The sequence below is a fragment of the Cebus imitator genome, unplaced genomic scaffold, assembly GCF_001604975.1.
Source record: "Cebus imitator isolate Cc_AM_T3 unplaced genomic scaffold, Cebus_imitator-1.0 Scaffold119, whole genome shotgun sequence".
NCBI lineage: Eukaryota > Metazoa > Chordata > Mammalia > Primates > Cebidae > Cebus > Cebus imitator.
Genome location: NW_016107434.1, coordinates 3,943,552 through 3,963,207, shown reverse-complemented (window position 1 = coordinate 3,963,207; position 19,656 = coordinate 3,943,552). Strand labels below are relative to the sequence as shown.

At 39.3% G+C, this 19,656-nt stretch overlaps 1 protein-coding gene across 7 annotated transcripts in view; it reads right to left on the bottom strand.

Annotated features, from left to right (window-relative positions):
• RYR3 (ryanodine receptor 3) overlaps positions 1–19,656 on the bottom strand; it is a 556,286-nt gene that overhangs the window by 267,377 nt on the left and 269,253 nt on the right. For all 7 annotated transcript variants that reach the window (XM_037742376.1, XM_037742379.1, XM_037742378.1 and 4 more), the window contains 3 exons: positions 17,714–17,809; positions 16,131–16,249; positions 1,225–1,358 (listed from right to left, as the gene is read on the bottom strand). In XM_037742376.1, coding sequence (XP_037598304.1) covers positions 1,225–1,358; positions 16,131–16,249; positions 17,714–17,809 — 349 coding nt within the window. The remainder of the gene's footprint in view (positions 1–1,224; positions 1,359–16,130; positions 16,250–17,713; positions 17,810–19,656) is intronic.

Here is a 19,656-nt window from a genome sequence, read left to right as displayed (position 1 = left end):
AAAAAAAAAAAAAGAGTTGAAAAAGCTTAGGACCCTCAACATTTGATCAAGTTCTTAGCGTGAGGCATCAGGACAACATTTTCATTACAAAACATGAAGGATGTCTCTTTTAATATTCCATTTAAGGCAACCAACGTTTACCAAGCACTAACCATGGGCAACGACGCTGCAAATATTATACCGAGTTGCTTGATGATAAATCTTTGTTTCTTTAAGTTAAAAAGAAATTTACTTGCGTTCCATTTTCTGGCCAATCGGTATAAGCACCTTCATTTTCAGTACAGCAGCTTTGTTACCCAAGCATTATTAATAACGCTGGTCTCTTAAAACCATTAAGAAGTCATTACTAGGCAACCTTGTTAAGGACAAGTGGTTTTAATGTATCCAGCAAAGTGGTTAAAAGCTTAAGACACACCACTTAGATTTTTGTTTGGAATCATACTCTTAGAGACAAGTATGACTGGGGGACTAGGTTGGGGCTAGATGATGGCTGGAGAACCCACTGTTCCTAGGCTGGAGCTATGCCCTATTTTGGGTGGGTAAAGAAAAATCTAGCTGGCCCCATGAAGAAAGTAAGTCTGTGTGACAGCTCAGGTCTGTGGGCCACTCTGCACTTCAGAGGGAAGGTTTTATTCTTGTCATTGTGGAGTAGTGTAGGTCTAGGTAGAAGGCGGCTAGAAAATCGATCTGCCTAGTCCCAGCCCGGTGAGTTCACATGACTCACGTGCAGCCACAAGTATGGACTAGCAAGCCAGGAATCCAGCATGGGCCCCTGCTCTTCACCCTGATCCTCACAGACAGCAGTGAGATACATGATTATGCGCCAGAGGATGCAAGAAACCACAGTCTCACTTGGGATATCCATTCTACAAACAGATTATAGAAAAAAGTTGGTATATAAAAATAATTATGAATATATTGTGAAGTTACACGAGTTGCATTAAAGTTTAAAATAAAACATGGTAGGCCACTTTAGGTCAAATTCTTCAGCACTCAGGTGCTACATATACTCTATCCTCAGCTATTTAAATAAAAAAGTTTGAGAAATTCTGCTAAAAGGTTTGGGGGCTCTAGTCATACGGAAGTGCACATTTGCCTGGTACTTGTATCGCCATGGAAACTATGGGTGGGCAACTTTGGAGTTCAGATCAGCCCTCTTTCCCTGCCTAGAGACAAGACAGGCAGAACTATGCTTGGCATTTGGAATGATGGTGGGGGCCTTACCTGGTTACATCGTTAATCAGTCGTGTCTGCAGCAGCAGGTTTCTCCGGGGCAGCAAGTTGTCACAGATCAGATTCTGGTTGGCTCTCACTGCAACCCCATTGCAGAGACAGAGGGAGCACAGGATATCCAGAACCTGCAGCAGGACACACCCACCAACCCTTAGGACCACCAGCAGGACACAGTGGGCAGGATCACGGCAATGCATGAAGGATTCATAAAGGATTCATGCATGGGGGCTAGGCTCTGAGCCAGCTCAGAGCCAACGAAGCCTCTTACCCAGAAGGAGAGAGTGATGCCTCAGAGCCTTCTGCTTCTTGGAAAAATGAGTCTGGGCTTCCTTCTAGCCCCTCTGCTCTACTCTAACGTCACTTCCCTCCAAACTGTGCACACCATCGGTGGCCACTGTTCTATTACAGTAAGTAAGAGGCTGTGCTCTGAAGACAGACTAAGTTAATATCCCAGCCAGGCCAGGACGAAGGTGTGGTGAGGCATCTAGGGCACAAAATCTAGGCCCTACTCACTGTCCGAGTTCTGAAAAAACAGAGAAGGATAAACGGCCCTCCATGGACTTCAAACTCAAGCAGCACTCTCTCACCCAGCCCTGATGGTGCTCGGCACTGAGTATTAGTGGATGCTCATTACAGATCTTAATAAAATGGCATGTAAGATTCTCATTTGGCTAAGGTCTTGCATGTAGCAGGCTTGGGAATCTTGCGTGAGTGGGGCCAGAATAGGGCAGACTCCTGTTCTTAGGTCTTTTGCTGTGATATAATCAAAACTCAGGAAGATACCCTTTAATTCCTGGAAATCGGCATTCTAAATATTTTACCCACTCTCCTTCTCCCTTCTAGGAGAACAAACTTGCAAGAGCCCAGGTGGCCCATGAATCTGAAAGACCCATCATTAAACTGCTTCTGCCCCTTGTTTCCCAGCTGGGAAAGTGGGAACAGTTCATGTTTGCCTTGTCCTGCAGGCCCACCTCCCCTCTGTCCTCTCCTTGCACTATATCTTCTTTCATTCAGATTTAATGTTCCTATCATGGCAAAGCAACTGTGTGGGCCAGTCAGGCTGCTCCTCCCGCTCTCCTTCACAGAGAGGAATGTGCAAACAGCAGTCAATAAATAACAGCCACCATATGACAGGTTGCCCCAACAGGGAGGCAGGCAGCCTCATTTCAGCCTCTCAAAGTGGCCACTGAAGACTCAATGCTTAGTGGGGTTTGATAGCTTCAAGGTGTTCATGGCATTTGTATCCATAATTCTCACAAACCAATTTTCTAGCTGACTCCCTGAATGTCAGCTTTGTTCCAGATAAATACAAAGCACATTTATGGAACAAACAGAAAAGAATCCCAAATGCAGTTTTATGGGGGACCCTTACCATTAGCACTCTGTGAAAGATATCAACTGTGGAAACCTGAAGTCCAAAGGATAATTTCTCACCCTAAGAAAAGAGCCATAGATGGCCAGGAAATGAAATCCCTTTCAGCCAGCCTGTCACACATTTCATCTGTTTTGCCTTGGGGTGATGGCTACAGGAGACTTGCTGTTATAGCCAGAGGGAGAGCAGAGTTTAATCCACATACAGTAGGAACAGCAAAGAGAAACAGGCTCTGTAAAAAGCACACAGTCTAACAGTGTGTGCCTCACACGAAAGAGCAGTGCCTCCTCTATAAATAATTGATGCTACAAAAAGAATCAAAGTTGACATTGTTTAGGCTTTGCTTTAGGAGGCACTCCTTCACGTAAAACTCGGGAATGGGGATACACTTCCTTTTCTAAAAGAGTTCAAATGGGTTGGTGAAAGGAAATTATCTTGGGTCCCCAGAATCACTAAGGAAAACTCAAGCTGGGAACTACTTAGGGCAAACCCGCCTCCCATGCTATTCAAAGTCACTCCTCTGCTCACTGTGATAGATGCATGTCTGATTTGCCTCCTTTGGAAAGAGCATAACCATTTGTGTATCGCCTCTCTATGACCTGGAAGCTCCCTCCCCACTTCCAGTCTTCCCGTTTTTGCTCCAAGTTGTCCCGCCTTTCCAGACCAATGTACTTCTTACATACATTGAGTGACATCTCACATCTCCCTAAATGTATAAAGCCAAGCTGTGCCCCCCCCACCTAGGGCACATGTCATCAGGATTTCCTGAGGCTGTGTCACAAGCACGTCCTCATTCTTGGCAAAGTAAACGTTAAATTAACTGAGACCTGTCCCAGATTTTATTTACTCACATTTTGGTAACCAGAGGGGACTGTGAGTGGAGATGCCCCCGACCTTTGACAAATCTTCTATCAGTGCTTGGTACCAGCATGAACTAGCCTTATGGCTCAAAACAGTTTGCTGAGGTCTGAGAGCACCCTCTCCAGAGAATCCCTGATCTCCCAAAGCTTGGTCGAGATCTAAAGTTTGTTTTGCTATACAACTCCTCTTATTTCTTTTTTTTTTTTTTTTGGTTTTACTTGCTTCTAATAGGAAGGCAAGTTTTCCTGCTTCCACGATGATGGAAGGCAGGTAACTCCTTTATTGACTTTGAGCTCACTTCCAACAGGGAAGATACGTTTTTTTTCCTGCCTCCAGGCTGGTAGAGAGCAGTCTACAGTCTGAGACCCATCACTAGGTAAGAAACTGGTTTGGGATTCTGTCTTGCAAATTCCCTTTAAATGACCAAAGTTAGCATTTAACAATTAGCTGGTGTTAATTTCCACTTAGAGTGCTCAGAAATCATATAATTTGTGTGATCATTGTTAGTTTAACAGCATTTTGCCCTAGCTTAAAGAAATATGGTAATAAGATTTAAAAAAAAAATTTTTAAAGGAGCTCAAACAAGGCAGCTTAATTAAAAGGCTAATATCCAAGATGTGTGTGTGTGTGTATGTCTGCATGTTTGTATTTGAAACGGCTTCATGTTTTTGTTTTTTTTGTTTTTCTCTCCTAAAGCCTTGTCTTTTTTTGTTGAGCAAACGTTCTTTTTTTCTTCTCAGTTAACTGAATTCCATTTTCATCTGATTTTTTAAAAAATTAAAATAGTTATTGCAACAGAGGCCACTCGGGTTTTTAAGGAAGAGTATAGTTTAATTTTATGTTTAATTTGGCTCAAAGAAAAATAAAAGTGTCTCCCTCTAGCACCACCAGACTTTTTCTTTCTGTACTTTATGATGTACATTTTGCTATTTGATTTTCACTTATTTCCTTTAATGTGCAAATTTAAGGCTTCTTAGCTGACAACTGCCTAGGGTTGTGAAACAGGTTATCAAGAATCTGAAAGTCTAAGATAGGGGGAAAAAAGGTGGGGGGAGGTCTTTATAAATCTATAAATGTACTTCCATTGGCATGTCTAATACATTTTTATATATATTTATGTGATGTGTACAGAATGTTTCACTACTAACAATATGTAAAAAAAAAAACCTAATTGGCTTAAAAAACAAAAGCTCTTAAATTATATACTAAAAAAGACTATTCAAATGCTTTTTAAAGTTTCTGTAACTTAGGTAAAATTTTTATTTTTCTTTTGAGATGGAGTCTCGCACTATCGCCTGAGCTGGAGTGCAGCAGCACCATCTGGGCTCACTGCAACCTCTGCCTCCCAGCTTCAAGCCATTCTCCTGCCTCAGCCTCCCAAGTAGCTGGAATTACAGGCCCCTGCTACCACATCCTGCTAATTTTTGTATTTTTAGTAGAGATGGGGTTTCACAATGTTGGCGAGGCTGGTCTTGAATTTCTGACCTCATGATCCACCTGTCTCTGCCTCCCTAAGAGCTGAGATTACAGGCATGAGCCATCGTGCCTGGCCAGTAAAATCTTTAATAAATAAGCTAGCCTTAAAATTACTGGTAAAGTACTATTACAAATGCCTTAAGAATTGCCCAGCATACATTTTTGTTTACATTTGTTAATGAAGGAATTTCATACTTATCCCTGTCAAATACTGTAAGGTGTCAAAATTTGGCATAGGGGTTGCAAAACTATAAACCCAGCCCAAAACAGAATCATCTTTGCTTTTGTAATTTTTAATAAGATATTGATAAGGGTTTAATGAAAATAGCTGCATCTTGAATTTACTAAGGTTACCTTAACTTCTAATCTGGTGGCCTTAGGTAGTCTAGTCCACAGATAGTAAGGAGGTTTGTTTTGGGAAAGACTGTTATTGTCAGTTTCAAAGCTAAAATATAAACCAAGTTCCTCCCAAAGTTAGTGCTGCCTATGACCAGGAATGAACAAGGACAGCTTGGAGGTTAAAAGCAATATTGAGTCAGTTAGGCCAAATCTCTTTTCACTGGTCTCAGTTATAATTTTGCAATGGCGGTTTTATAACTTAAATGACTGTCATAGTTTTAGTGAATAATCTAGGAAAACAATTAAAACAATTAGGTAAATGTAAAGGGATAAATATTTGTAGACAAACTGGTCATAATTTAGAATATAAAGTTAAATTAAATAATAGATATTGCATTATTTGGGTATTTTCCAATAAATACATTTTAGAAGAACATTCTTGCTAGAGAAAAAAATGTCTTTTTTTTTTTTAAAAAAAAAAAAAAAAGGTGAACCAGTTTTGTTTAATTCAAAGCTTATTTAAAGGTTATACATAGAACAAGGTGAAAGGAACCGAGAATAAAAAAGATGTAAAGAAAGTTATAAAAATAAAGAGTATTTCTTTTTTGAGGTAAAAAGGCTTAAAGAGAAATAATTTTATAAGATAGAATCTTACATGGTAAATTTAGTCCTAAAATAACTGGTTTTTTAAAAAAACCAGTATAAGTCACAATAAGAGGAAATATATTAAAAAAATTAAAACTCAGAAACTTTCATATGATCAAGTTGTCATATTAAGTTTTGGTTTGTTTAGAAAAAAAAAAACTGAGATAAAATTTTTTTTAGAATTAAGGTGTATTACTTCCATGTATCTTCCTGTACATGGTTTTCAAGTTCTTTTAACACTGAGTTACAGGACTCTAACACCTGGGTCTAAAAAGGACACCAAGTCCTGTTAAACCTTAAACACTGACAGCAATTAAAGCCTTATCTTCAGACCCCATAGAAGATGCCAATCAAAACCAACCGCATTCCTGAGACACAGGGCAAGAAATTAAAGCTATTCAACTCCTCAGGACCCAGGGGCTGTCACCAAAGAGGTGGGTGTTTAAGATTGTAAGGGCCAATTTTGAACGATAAGTTCAGTTTCTCTATAAATTATTAATGTCAAAGGGACACTGATGCAAACCCGTATATGGACCCCTGCGCCAGATTAGTAAGGTTTTCTTAAAGCTTAACCAACTTCTTAATAAAGATTATAAAGGTTATAAAAGGCTTACAGAAGTTATATTTTATAATCAAGATTACATTTTATAAATTGTTTACAAAAGTTTGAAAAGCAAATGTAATTGACTTCATGCTGCTCTTATTAGGGCTTCTTGTTTAGAAAATTAAGTCTTCTCTCTCAAAGAATGAAGGCTTTTGCTTTTTTTTTTTTTCTGAAATGCTTTAATCATCACTTAAATAAATGACTTTATAGTGACCTGTAATCCTATTTTGTAATATCAAGTGTTTTGTAAGGTCTTTTAGCCTGACTGACAGTGTCATGTATTCTATGATGATCTCCGTGACCGGCACATACACCTCTTGAGGGCCTTCTGGAATTAGAAAACCTGAAGTAGCTGCAAGATCATGAAAAATGCAAGAATAATCAACCCGATCAACCCCTGCAGCATCTAACTAACTTGAGGCATTCTTCTATTGTTTCTTATTCCGGCCCCACTTGACAAGGCCATTGGACTTTGTAACCAACCTGGGTCAACCTTGTGACTCCAGCCCCAAAGACCCCCTCCCAGCTTGCAAAAAACTACCCTGAAACTGTAACTTCTGTACCTTTCCACTGCCTACCCCAAACACATAAAACCATCTCCTATCCCACTGCCCTTCGCTGACTCTCTTTTCAGACTCAGTCTGCCCACACCTTGGTGAATAAACAGCCATGCTCCTCACACAAAGACAATTTGGGGGGGGGGTCTCTTCACGCAACATGCATGTTTTAACACATTTTAAACCTTTTATATTTGACAAACTTTCCAAAATCAACTTATAAATTATGTCTTTTTCTAACCTAGTTAATTCTTTAAGACAATAGTTTCCCTAAAGTCCACAAATGACATAATTTAGCTTATTTGGCATAAAAATTATACAGGAAGCATTGTCAAATATGAAACGACATTTGGTTTCTTTGGGCTATATTTGTGTAAATATTTTATTGGTTATGTGTTCCAAAATTATGGGAAACTCCTGTAATTCTGAGGTACCTTAGTGTACATTATCAGTAATAATCATAATTGTTATAATTATTGCATGCCACAGAGGTAATAAATTTCCTTGTCAATTGTTTAACTACGACTGCCTTAAAACTTTTTTTTAATCCACAAACAATTGTCTAGTTTTATCTTGTTTTGAACCCTCTCTAAAAGGTGGGATTGTAATCAGCTATAGGACTCTAACAGTTGCACTTAAATGCAGGTTTTCTAGTAACTTTGAAAATTGTGACATTGGAATAAAGGAAAAAACTTTCAGAACTCTCATGGAGAGTTGAAATGTTCATGACTATCAAAAAGAACTGGAGCTGACTGAATGAACTGAAGCAACAGAAAACTGAAGTAATCTTTTTGACTTTTTGCTTAAAACATTGCTGATACTGTTTTGTTTTACAGAGTTAAGGAAACTTTTAAGTGATTTACAGCTTTTAACAATTGAGTAAAGAATATTCCTATGAACAAAATTTGGAGCATATTTGTTTTTCTCTACCTAACTTCTCCATAATTTGGAAACTATTTGTGAGTATTCTCAATTTATGGCAATTTAGTTATTTGCATAAGTACAGTAAAAATCTGTTTTCTTTTGTAATGGGGCACAATTGGAGAAATTGGTTATTTTACCAAGGCTACGACTGGAATAGTGTGCTTTCCTTTAAGGAGTCAAACTTGACTTATGAAGGCAATAAAGCCCTTGGAACAACTAGCTTCGTATTTTGTGTACACAATCCCTGTACAAAGTTTCTGACCTGTGGTAAGTAAAGAATGTCACTTCCTGACAGGCGCAGAAGCCCCAGGTTTATCTTGGACCCTCAAGGGGAGAAGAAATTCACCCAATTCGTAGGTATTTAATGGCACAAATCTATGGCTGGGCTTAGATTTCAAAAGTCTTATCTGAGATCCCTGCTATGGAACAAAGTTCCATCAAAGTCAGTTTAAAAGCCTAAGTAAAAACTAATTATTTTTGCTGCACTCTATACAAATAATTAGGCAAAGTATAATAAAGCAAACCAGTCCTACCATGATTTGTCTTTAGCAAAAATGGGAAACTGCAGAGAGAAAAATTATGTTTCAAAACTATAGTAGACCTGTTGATAGATTCTGGTCTGCCTATTTTTTTTTTCAATTTTTATTATTTTCTACAGTTTGGACCGAATAATTTTTGTTGGCTACAAGTCTTCAAAATAATGTTTTTAAATTTTTTTCCTTCTTTTTTCCACTTTTCCTAATCTGGAGTCACTGAAATCTAAGCTGGGCTTTCTTAAAACCCTATGAACTGAATCCAGACAACTTAAACTTCAGAAGAAAATAACAGCAACCTATTTACATACATAAGCCACTTTCATATCTGCCTAGTAATGTACGGACTTCAGAGTAATGTGACCTACATAGATTTTTCCAGGATTGTTCTTTTGTTTGTTGTTTTTTCTTCTTCCTCTCGGCTGTTTTCTCTTCACAGGACATGCTGCTTCACAACCTACTAAAAAAGAGCTTTTGGGACCTACCATCTAGGAATAAACTGTTGTAGCCAAGAGAGATCAGATGAAACCTGAGACCAGAGACTCATTCTCTTGTAAAATGCTTTTTCCAAAAGATATTTAAAAAAAAGAAAAGTGGGTAAATGTGAAAGGAAAATGTCTCGAGCTCCCAAAATCACTAAGGAAAACTCAAGCTGGGAACTGCTTAGGGCAAATCTACCTCCTGCTCTATTCAACGTCACCCCTCTGCTCACTGACATGGATGCAGATCTGATTTGCCTCCTTTGGAAAGGCTAATTAGAACCTCAATAGAATGTAACCATCTGTGTATCACCAATCTGTGATCTGGAAGCTCCCTCCCAGGTTCCAGTCTTCCTGCTTTTGCTTCAAGTTGTCCCACCTTTCCAAACTGAACCATTCTACTTCTTACATATACTGATTGATGTCTCATGTCTCATGTGTCCCTAAATGTATAAAACCAAGGTGTGCCCAGACCATCTTGGGCACATGTCATCAGGACTTCCTGAGGCTGTGTCATGGGCATGTCCTCAACCTTGGCAAAATGAAGTTTCTGAATTAACTAAGACTTGTCTCAGATTTTCCAGGTTCACAGTTTCTTTTAAAAGAAAAAAATAAGTGTAGATAGGTCCAATCCACCATGGGGGCATGCAGGCATTGCAACTGGAGGCCCTCCGTACTTTCTGACAGGGGGCATCTTGGTGACTTCTGGAATACCTGGCTGGAAAGTCTGACTAGAGAGGCAGGTGCTGTTGAGTATTCACCAGACTTCATTTTCTTCTCCTTCTGAGCATACAGAGGCTTTATTTCCCAACACTCCTTGCAGGTATAGGGGATCATGTGACTAAGTTTTGGCCAATAGGAAGTGGGTGGGCCTCAGGAGTGGGCCCCACCATCCTTACCTTCCTTCCACTGGATTCAGATATCCAACAAGGGGTTCCAAAGCCCAAAGATCTCCTTATTCCAAGTACGATCCCCAGAACAGCAGCACTGGTACAATCTAGATTACCAGCAATGGTGCCATCATTCTAGAAATACAGATGCTTAGCCCCAGCCCCATCCCCCAAATTATTAAATCAGAACATGTTAACATGATCCCCAGGAGATTTGTAAACACCTTGCTGTCTGTGAGGCTCTGCCTTTAGGAGATGGTAAAACCACTAACCACACTCAATGGAGCCCTCCCACTGGCCTTGGACAGACATATGAGCAAAAATAAACCTTGACTATGCTAAGACACTGACACTATGGGGTTGTCTGTCACAGGAGTCAGGCCTCCGTCATCAATAGCCCATTTGGGGGTTCACTTGTTTCTGGTTGTAATTATTCTCATCACTGACACCGCATTTCATTCGAGAGCCTCTCATTTTGCTTTTATCTCCATTACCATCTATCTCAAACACAAGCTTATATGGGAATTATACTCTGAATATAAATATCTATGGAAACATTGTTAGGCTGTTGAATTTTTGTCATTAGCTTTCATCTGTAAAAGCAGTCTTATTAAACAAATGCTAACTATATTTATTCTGAGATTTTCTTATCAAGTCCTATATTTGAGAAATGAATGCTCTTCAGTCCCCCAGGCTAAACCTTTGATTCCTGATTTATACTTTCTGAGAGTCAACAATATTACTATTTTATCATACATTTTTCTCAGAGGTAGCCCCAAATCCTTGCAAAACAAAGAAGATAAAAAATATTTATCTATGACAACTTTGAGCAGATTTGGAGTAGGGCAGCCTCAGGAGCAAGTAGAAAGTGCACATTTTATTTATATTAGCAGAATCTTACTCTGGAAATATTACAGGGTGACTGTTATAATTTTCATCAATTATTCTGTTTATACGAATTAACAAAATCAGTGCTACTAACATAGTGTGTTTCTTACCACTGATGAGGCATCTGTTGGAAGAGATGATGCCTGTACATATATGTGAGCTTCCATCAGTTTAAGGTGAGACAGGAGTAGATTTTGGCTCACTCATTTGTTCCTTTTATTCATTTATTAAACCTTCAACAAGCACGCATGAATGCTTGCCATGTACAACATCTTAGCTTGGCACTACGAGGATTACAAAGACAGTCCCTACCGCAAAGGAACTTACAGGTTTAAGAGAGATATGCAAAAATAACTATAATGAAAGGCAGACTGGAACAATGATTATAGCACAGAACAAATCATAAGAAGAGAGGACACCAATTCCAACTGGAATCAGAAGATTCATGGAGGAAGTGGCATTTGAACTAAGTTTTAAAGAGCAGATCAGAATGTATTTATTTTTATTTTTTTAATTGACCAGAGAAGAATTTTGATGAGTCTTAGGAAAGTAGGAAGCAAGGAGCTGCTGAAGGATTCACAAGAGTGAAATCACTGAGACGTCAAAGGGTAGAATGCAGTAGAAAAATATGGAGTGGGCACTACAACACACTCTGTCTTTTTCACTTCAAAGAGTGTGTTCTTTCCCTATAACTTATTGACCTCAAATCTGATCATGTTTTGATGAGTAGTAATTATTTCCATGAAAGGGACAAAGCTAACAACCTAAATATTTTAGCAAAGAAGTAAAGGTATAATAGTTGCCACCATTATATGTAGTCTCTATTCTAAGCATATGACTAGAAGTGGCAAGTTACAGAAAGAATTTTTACATCTCAAACCCATCAGATGTAAAATTATTTTTAAAAGAAAAATGTCATACCCTAAAAGTTACCTTCATGAACCCACAGGGGCCTTCCAATTCCAGTCTGAGAAACACTTATCATATGAAAATGCGTTCTAGGTAATCACATTTGCAAGAGCTGCCAAAAAAGGAAATTGCAGATGACACAAACAAATGGAAAAACATCCCATGCTCATGGATCAGAAGAATGAATATCTTTGAAATGACCAGATTGCCCAAAGCAATCTATAGATTTTATACAATCCCTATCAAAATACCAGTTTCACAGAATTAGAAAAAAAATCCTAAAATTCATATGTAACCAAGAAAGAACCTGAGTATCCCAGGCAATCCTGAGCAAAAAGAACGAACCTGGAGGCATCACATTACTTGACCTCAAATTATACTACAAGGCTACAGTAATGAAAATAGCATGGTACTGGTATAAAAATAGACCCATGGATCAATGCAACAGAATAGACAACTTAGAAATAAAGCCACCTATCTACAGCCAACTGATATCTGATGAAGTTGACAAGAACATACACTGGGGAAAGGACACCCTTTTCAGTAAATGGTGCTGCCAAATTTGGATAGCCATATACAGCAGAATATAAACGGGATCCCTATCTATCACTATAATTATATCTTGAGTTGATTTTTATGTAAAGACTTAAGGGCAAGACCTGAAACTATACAAGTCCTAGATGCAAACTTAGGCAAAATTCTTCTGGACATTGGTCTAGGTAAAGAATTCATGACTGAGACCTCAAAAGTACAAGCAACAAAAACAAAAATAGATAAATGGGACTTAACAAATGAAAAAGCTCCACAAAGCAAAATAAATACTCAACAGAGTGAACAGACAACCTACAGAATAGGAGAAAATATTGGCAAATTATGCATCCAAACAAGGACTAATATCCAGAATTGACAATGAACTCAAACCACTCAACAACAAAAAAACAAAATAACCCCATTAAAAAGTGGGCAAAGGGCCGGGTGCGGTGGCTCATGCCTGTCATCTCAGCACTTTGAGAGGCAGAGGCAGATGGGTCACGAGGTCAGGAGATCAAGACCATCCTGGCTAACACGGTGAAACCCCATCTCTACTAAAAATACAAAAAATTAGCTGAGTGTGACAGCACAAACCTATAGTTTCAGCTACTTGGGAGGCTGAGACAGGAGAATCACTTGAACCTGGGAGGTGGAGGTTGCAGTGAATGGAGATCATGCCACTGCATTCCATGTTGGGCGACATAACAAGACTCTGTCTTAAAAAAAAAAAAAAGGTGGGGAGGCAAAGTACATGAACAGACATTTTTCAAAAGAAGACATACAAATGGCTAACGAGCATATGTAAAAATGCTTAGCATCACTAATCATCAGAGAAGGGCAAACTGAAACCACTATGAGATGTCATCTTAACACTAGTCAAGGTAGCCATTATTCAAAAGATTAAAAAATAACAGATGTTGGTGAGGACACAGAGAAAAGGGAATGCTTATATATATTGGTAGAAATGTAAATTAGTAAAACCTCTGTGGAAAATAGTATGGAGATTTGTCAAAGAAGTAAAAATAGATCTACCATTTGATCCAGCAATCCCACTACTGGGTATCTACCCAAAGGAAAGTAAATTGCTATATCAAAAAGATATCTGCACTTGTATGTTTATCACAGCCCTATTCACAACAGCAAAGACATGGAATGAATGTACGTATCCCTCAATGGAAGATTAGAAAATGTGGTATACACACACACAATGGAATACTGTTAAACCATAAAAAAGAATGAAATCAGGTTTTTTGCAGCAACGTGGATGGAACCGGAAGCCATAATCTTAAGTGAAATAACACAGATACAGAAAGTCAAACACCGCATGTCATCACTTAGAAGTGGGAGCCCAATAACGTGGAGACGTGGACATAGAGTGTGGAGTGATAGACACTGGCAACTTGGAAGTGTGGGAGGGGATAAATGATGAGAAATTGCTTAACGAGTATAATGTGCATTATTTGGGGTTATAATAAAAGCCCAGACTTCAGCACTATGCAATATATCCAGGTAACAAAATTGCACTCGTACCATTAAAACTTATACAAAGAAAAAAAAGAAAATGCTTTCTAGTGAATTTTTCACTATAAAAGTTTTGTATTTAGATAATTGCAAAAATAAAATTGCAAAATTAAATATATTCTCACAGAACATTTGGATTCTGAAGAAAAAGTTCACAGACTACAGCTTGAGAAATACTGGAAAGAATATGAAACTTCTGCTCCTAGTCTGTCATTAATAAGCTGTGTGATTCCTGGGAAACTGCTTAACATCTAGGAACCCAGACCCTGGCCTCCTTTCTGCCTGTCATGTACAAATAATAATGATGGTAGGTCATAAGGTCGTAAGGAGACCTGAGTAAGATACACATGAACACTGACAGCAATAACTGGTATTCGTTAAATGCGAAATAAATGTCGGTTATCATCACTGTTGTTGCTGTTTTGAGAGGACTTCTGAGGTCCCTTGTGGCTTTAAATTTCTGCATATTTTGAGTGACCGTCTTCACCGAAAACTAAGCGAATTGGACAGAGACTCCTGAAATTCTACGACTGGAGACAACGCAGCCTGGATAGAAAAACACTGCCTTGGCATTTCCCAAGCAAAGATCAAGTGTTGCAATGGAAGTCTGGCCTCCACTCAGCACATGCTTTGCAAAATGACCACAAATACATTGGTGATGGTTTGAACCTGGTTTCTCTCATTGACAATAAAAGGTATCCAACGGAATAGTACCTAAAGAAGGATCTGAATTCATGACAAACCTTTACCCAAAAATCTATCCAAAGATGGAAAAGGAACATCTTTGAAGAGACTCTTATGTACCAAGATCATGTTGCTTCAACTTTTATATTACCAGAATTTCTCTAACAGTGTCTTGGGTCTACAAGATTAAAGGCTACTCTGAAAACATACTGGATCAGGCACCGATTTCTAGCAAAATACTTCAATTTGCTAGGCCTCAGTTTTCTCAACTGTGGAATGGGTAGAATAGTAATCAACTCGCCACCAAGTGACATGCATCAAATGCTTTGTGGCTTTTGGCTGTAAGAAGCCACAATGAAGTTGGTTACTTATTAAGTACATCATGTGTTCTAATAATAAAGAAGCCCCTGGGGCAATGAAACAAGAGCAGCTTTCCTGTCAAAAGGTTTCTCTGACATTTGCACACAGCTCATGGCTCCTAGCATGTGTTGCTCAGATGCTTATTGATTATTCTCATTACACTTCGCAGACAGGAAGGAACATGTTGGAACACAGAGAATCTGGACTGAAGCTGAAGCTTCATGCTTGCCTTTGATTTACTGCATTTGGAAAATAGATTTCAGACCCCACGTATTTCTTTTTATTCTTTGTCAAACAATTTCACACATGCTAAGGACCAAGGCTTTCTACTGCCCAAGGCTGACGCATATCATACAGTCTACGCTGCCAAGTCTCAGTCTCCTGGACACCCTGATCTGTCTCAAATGCGCAGAACGCCCAGATGATAACAAGCAGAGACTGCCAGTGACCAAGCCTACTTCTCTCCACTCCGTAGAAGCACAGCTGCAGTCCCACATGTCCTATCATGCCATCCGCTCTGAAATACACCTCCTCAGCCATTGAATATTGCCTCTGTTCACCAATTAGCACAGTAGCCCTCATGTGTGGGGCAGATGTCAAGGCATCAGGAAAAAAACTCTCCATGCTTTGGTACTTTCCCCATAGATCACTGTGTCTTGGAGATATAATTTCATAAAAACAGGGATGTTAGAATTGTAAGAGATCTCAAAGAAATGATGTAGCATTCCAGTTAGTGAGATGCCATTGTGTCCATTTTACAGATGATGTAACTGGGGCCCAAAGTCTTATAGCTGCTTTGTATCAAAGGGAGGGACTAGCAGCTTCAGTTCTCATGCTTGCATATGCACAGATTCATTTACTTCATTTGGTTAAACTCACAGTAAATCTGATTTTGTTTAATAACAAACCACGTGGCTAAAACGTTCTACACTGTTTTAAATCTGATTTCATTGTATCTTTTCTATACAGCTTGGTATAAGCTGTTTCACTACTAAGTTCTGGGCCCTAGGGTGGCAGCCAGTCCCATACAGTTAGCCTTGTGCAGACAGGGCCTACTGAGTGTCCCACAGTGAGCTGGTGTTAAGGGCTAATGATAATGAGCAGTGATTGGGGAGCTGGTAGAATCCTACAGCACCATCCAGTGTCCAGTGTGATTGCCCAGCTTGGAGTGTGCTTGTATTCTGGGAAAGTCTTTTTCTAGTTTTCCTTGATTTTTGTCAAAGTCAAGAAACACACTAGTCAGCATGCTCAGTAATACACAGGGTCATGAACGTTGGGGAGGAAAACGCCAGGCAAAGTCAATCGCTGTTTTTTCCACACCTACCTTGTGATTCCGCCCATGCTTATCCAACAGGGAGATGATGGACTTGATGTGGCCCTCTGCTATCAGGTTTAAGGCTTCTGGGCTTTCAGTTAAGATGCAGTGCAAAACTTCCAAGATACCTACATGAACGCCACAAACATCATTTGGACATTAAATGCCCTGCAGCAGTGACCATAATTAAGAAACCTGAGTGTGAACAGACTTTCCTGAGGGGACAGGATATCATCAGTTCTTTGACTCTATCAAGTATTTTCAGCCAGAAAAAAATTCATTCATTCCCGGTAGATTTCAGAGTCCCTGGAGGCCAACTGGTCTGTAATTTAGTAGTGATTTTAATTCAGCACTAACCTTATCTCCCTCTACCTGGACAAGGACATGACCTTTGTATGACAAAATATAGAGAAGTAGCTGTAAAACAGCATTTTTCATTTGATCAAACCAAATAATACTTCATTTAAAAATAGATATAAAAGATGTCCAATTTACTACAAATTTTAAAGGTCATTCGAGTAATTTGGAAAATATTCTGAGTTTCTCCCAAATAAGAATTTTTCTAGGAGCCACTCTAGACAGTTTTATTTTAGGTCTACTAATGTATCAAATAAACTGAGGGCTCACAAAGTCTATTTGGCTTCTCCCCCTTTGTTGGTGCACTAGATAGGTTATATAAGTGAAGGCATAAGAAAAACTAGTGCCCCTGAAGCCTGGCACATACATGGCAACATCATGATGGAAATTCAAGGGAAGCAGTTGGCTAATAGCTTAGTTTTATTAAGAAAATTCCTTTTGATTCTGTTTTTTTTTTTTTCTCAGTGTTTTCATAAATTAGCTTGAAATGTAATCTAGCCCATGAGACTGAGGCACTGCAGAAAAGAGAGGCTTAGGAAGACGTGTGTAGGTGGATGATCCTTGGGGGACCCTCTCCTGGCTGGTCTGTTAAAGCACCTGTCATCTCTAGGCTATGAGAAAAGCAACAAAACCCTTCATCTTTCCCATGAGGGGCCTACATCTGCCATGTTTACTCATCTCGGAGAAAGCAAACTGCTGAGCCCTGCAGCATGGTCACTTACCAATGATGACCACACTCTTGGCTCAGATTCTCCCTAAGTCATTAGAAAGGACTATAGATACAACGTGAAGGGTGAGTCCGGGGAGAGGGGTGAGCGGGGATTTTTCCTCTCATTCCTGTCATTCTTCACCCCTGCTTTTAGAACTGTAAGAAATAGTTTGGGCAATATTGAAAAGCGTTAAAAAATCCACAGAATAAGAATGTAATGGGAGTCAGAAGGAGACAAGGATCACTGGGTGGAGGGGGTGGGGATTAATGGAGCTAAGGAATAAAAATGAAGGCACAGAGTAAAAAAATTAAACAAAAAAGGAAGGATTGTCGAAGTCTGGGTTGGAGTTGTTACATAAAGTCACACGGGTGCCAGGGAACTTTAAGACAATTTCTCTTATTTTTAAGTAATGATTTGAGGATTGTTTGCAATCCACTGGAAAAGATTCAACTTTGTTTTCTTTTTTACAGAAAGAAAAAAAAAACCCTTCATCTTTGCTAGCTACAGTTTCCTGTCAATTCTTACCTGAGGAAGATTCTAGTCTGTCCAATTTACTGATGAGCCAATCAAGGTTATTGGAGAATTGAGCGCAATTGTTTCTGTTTCCACGAATGAGAGCAGCTGCAAACAAGATGTTTGATTATAGAGGTTAAAGGGTATAATGAGAACTTGGAAAGCTGAGAACTTTCATTAGGAGATGTTTGATCATAAAGGTTAAGGGGCATGAGAACTTGGAAAGCTGTTGAATACTTCACCTGCTTAGCAACTGAAAAGAACTAAATGCCAATCTTACCCTGCCTAGCCCTTTGATACAAATGTTTCTTTTTTCTTTTTTTTTTTTTTTTTTTAAAGAGACAGTCTCACCCAGTCATCCAGACTGGAGTACAGTGGCTCATTGCAGCCTTGATCTCCTGGGCTCAAGTGATCCTCTTTCCTCAGCCTCCGAAGTTTCTAAGACTACAGGCATGCGTCACCATGTCCAGCTAATTTGTATTTTTTTTTTTTTTTTGAGATGGAGTTTTTTTTATCTTGTCGCCCAAGACAGAGTGCAGTGGCGCCATCTCAGCTCACTCTGCCTCCCAGGTTCAAGCAATTCTCCGGCCTCAGTCAAGTAACTGGGATTACAGGCGTGCGCCACCACACCCAGCTAATTTTTGTATTTTTAATAGAAATGGGGTTTCACCATGTTGGCCAGGCTGGTCTCAAACTCCTGACCACAGGGGATCCACCTGGCTTGGCCTCAAGTGCTGGGATTACAGGCAGGAGCCACCATGCCTGGTTTAAACATTTTTTATTGAGATGGGGTCTTACTATGTTGCCCAGGCTGGTCTTGAACTCTTGGTCTCAATCCAGCCTCATCTCGGCCACCCAAACTGTTGGAATTACAGGCATGAACCGCCATATCCAACCTCTTTCTATACTTAGAAGAATAAAAATCGAATACTGACTCACTTTCCAAGTATTTCCAGAGAGTCTGTTGTATTAAATACCTGTTCAGTTGTTCAGACTAGAGCAATGGGGAAGGAAGAGAGATTTCCTGCCTTCATCAAGTGGGGAATGGAGACAGTAAGTGCATCAAGTAGTAAAATTACTTCAGATAGTGATAAGAATTAATATTAAGAATTAATATTAATAGGTTACTGACTTAAGAATTCAACTTCTTACAAAGTTTTCTTAAATTTAGCTAGAGATTTATTATTCTTCAGTGCTAAAGGCAGGCATCCCAGTGAACACAGCTGGAAAGGTTAGCTATATACTAATGGATAAATAATAGCAACATGTAACTATAACATATCTAAAATATATCCCTATTTGACAGTGGTTCTTGAGGCATGATCCCTGGATCAGTGACACCAGCATCACCTAAGAACTTATAATAAATAATGCAAATTCTCGGGTCTCATCCAGCTTTACTGATTTAGAAACTCTGGGGGTGGGCCCTGGCATCTGTGCTGTAACCAGCTCTCCAGCTGATCCTGATCCCTGTTCCTACTTGAAAGCCACTGGCAGATGATACTGCAAAGAGAGGGAGAGAATATGCTGTCATTAGAGTTTTACCAATCTATACCAAATAGCCCTTCCTCCACAGGGCAAAAAGAGCAGATGCAAATCTGGAACAAGTCCATGTAAATTGATTGGCCCCCAAGTAGCTTGCCCTTCACATGGTAGGTTTGAATTGGAATTTCACTAAGGACGATACATGGCAAATTTAGGATAAAGGAAGGCCTTCTCCAGGGCCTCACCTTTGTATCTTCAGTCAGTAGAGGGCCAATTCAGTCTGAGCTCCTAACCTCCTTTTCTGATCAGATACAGCAAGGAAGTTAAGCGTTTAAAGAGTCCTGGAGCTAAGGCAGTACATACATATTGGGGTTTCCTTTACCTTTTCTGTAAGTTGTACCAAAACATCTACTTAAGTTCTTTGTACCGTTCCTTCAAATAAAGAAATCTGGTACCAAAAAAAAAAAAAA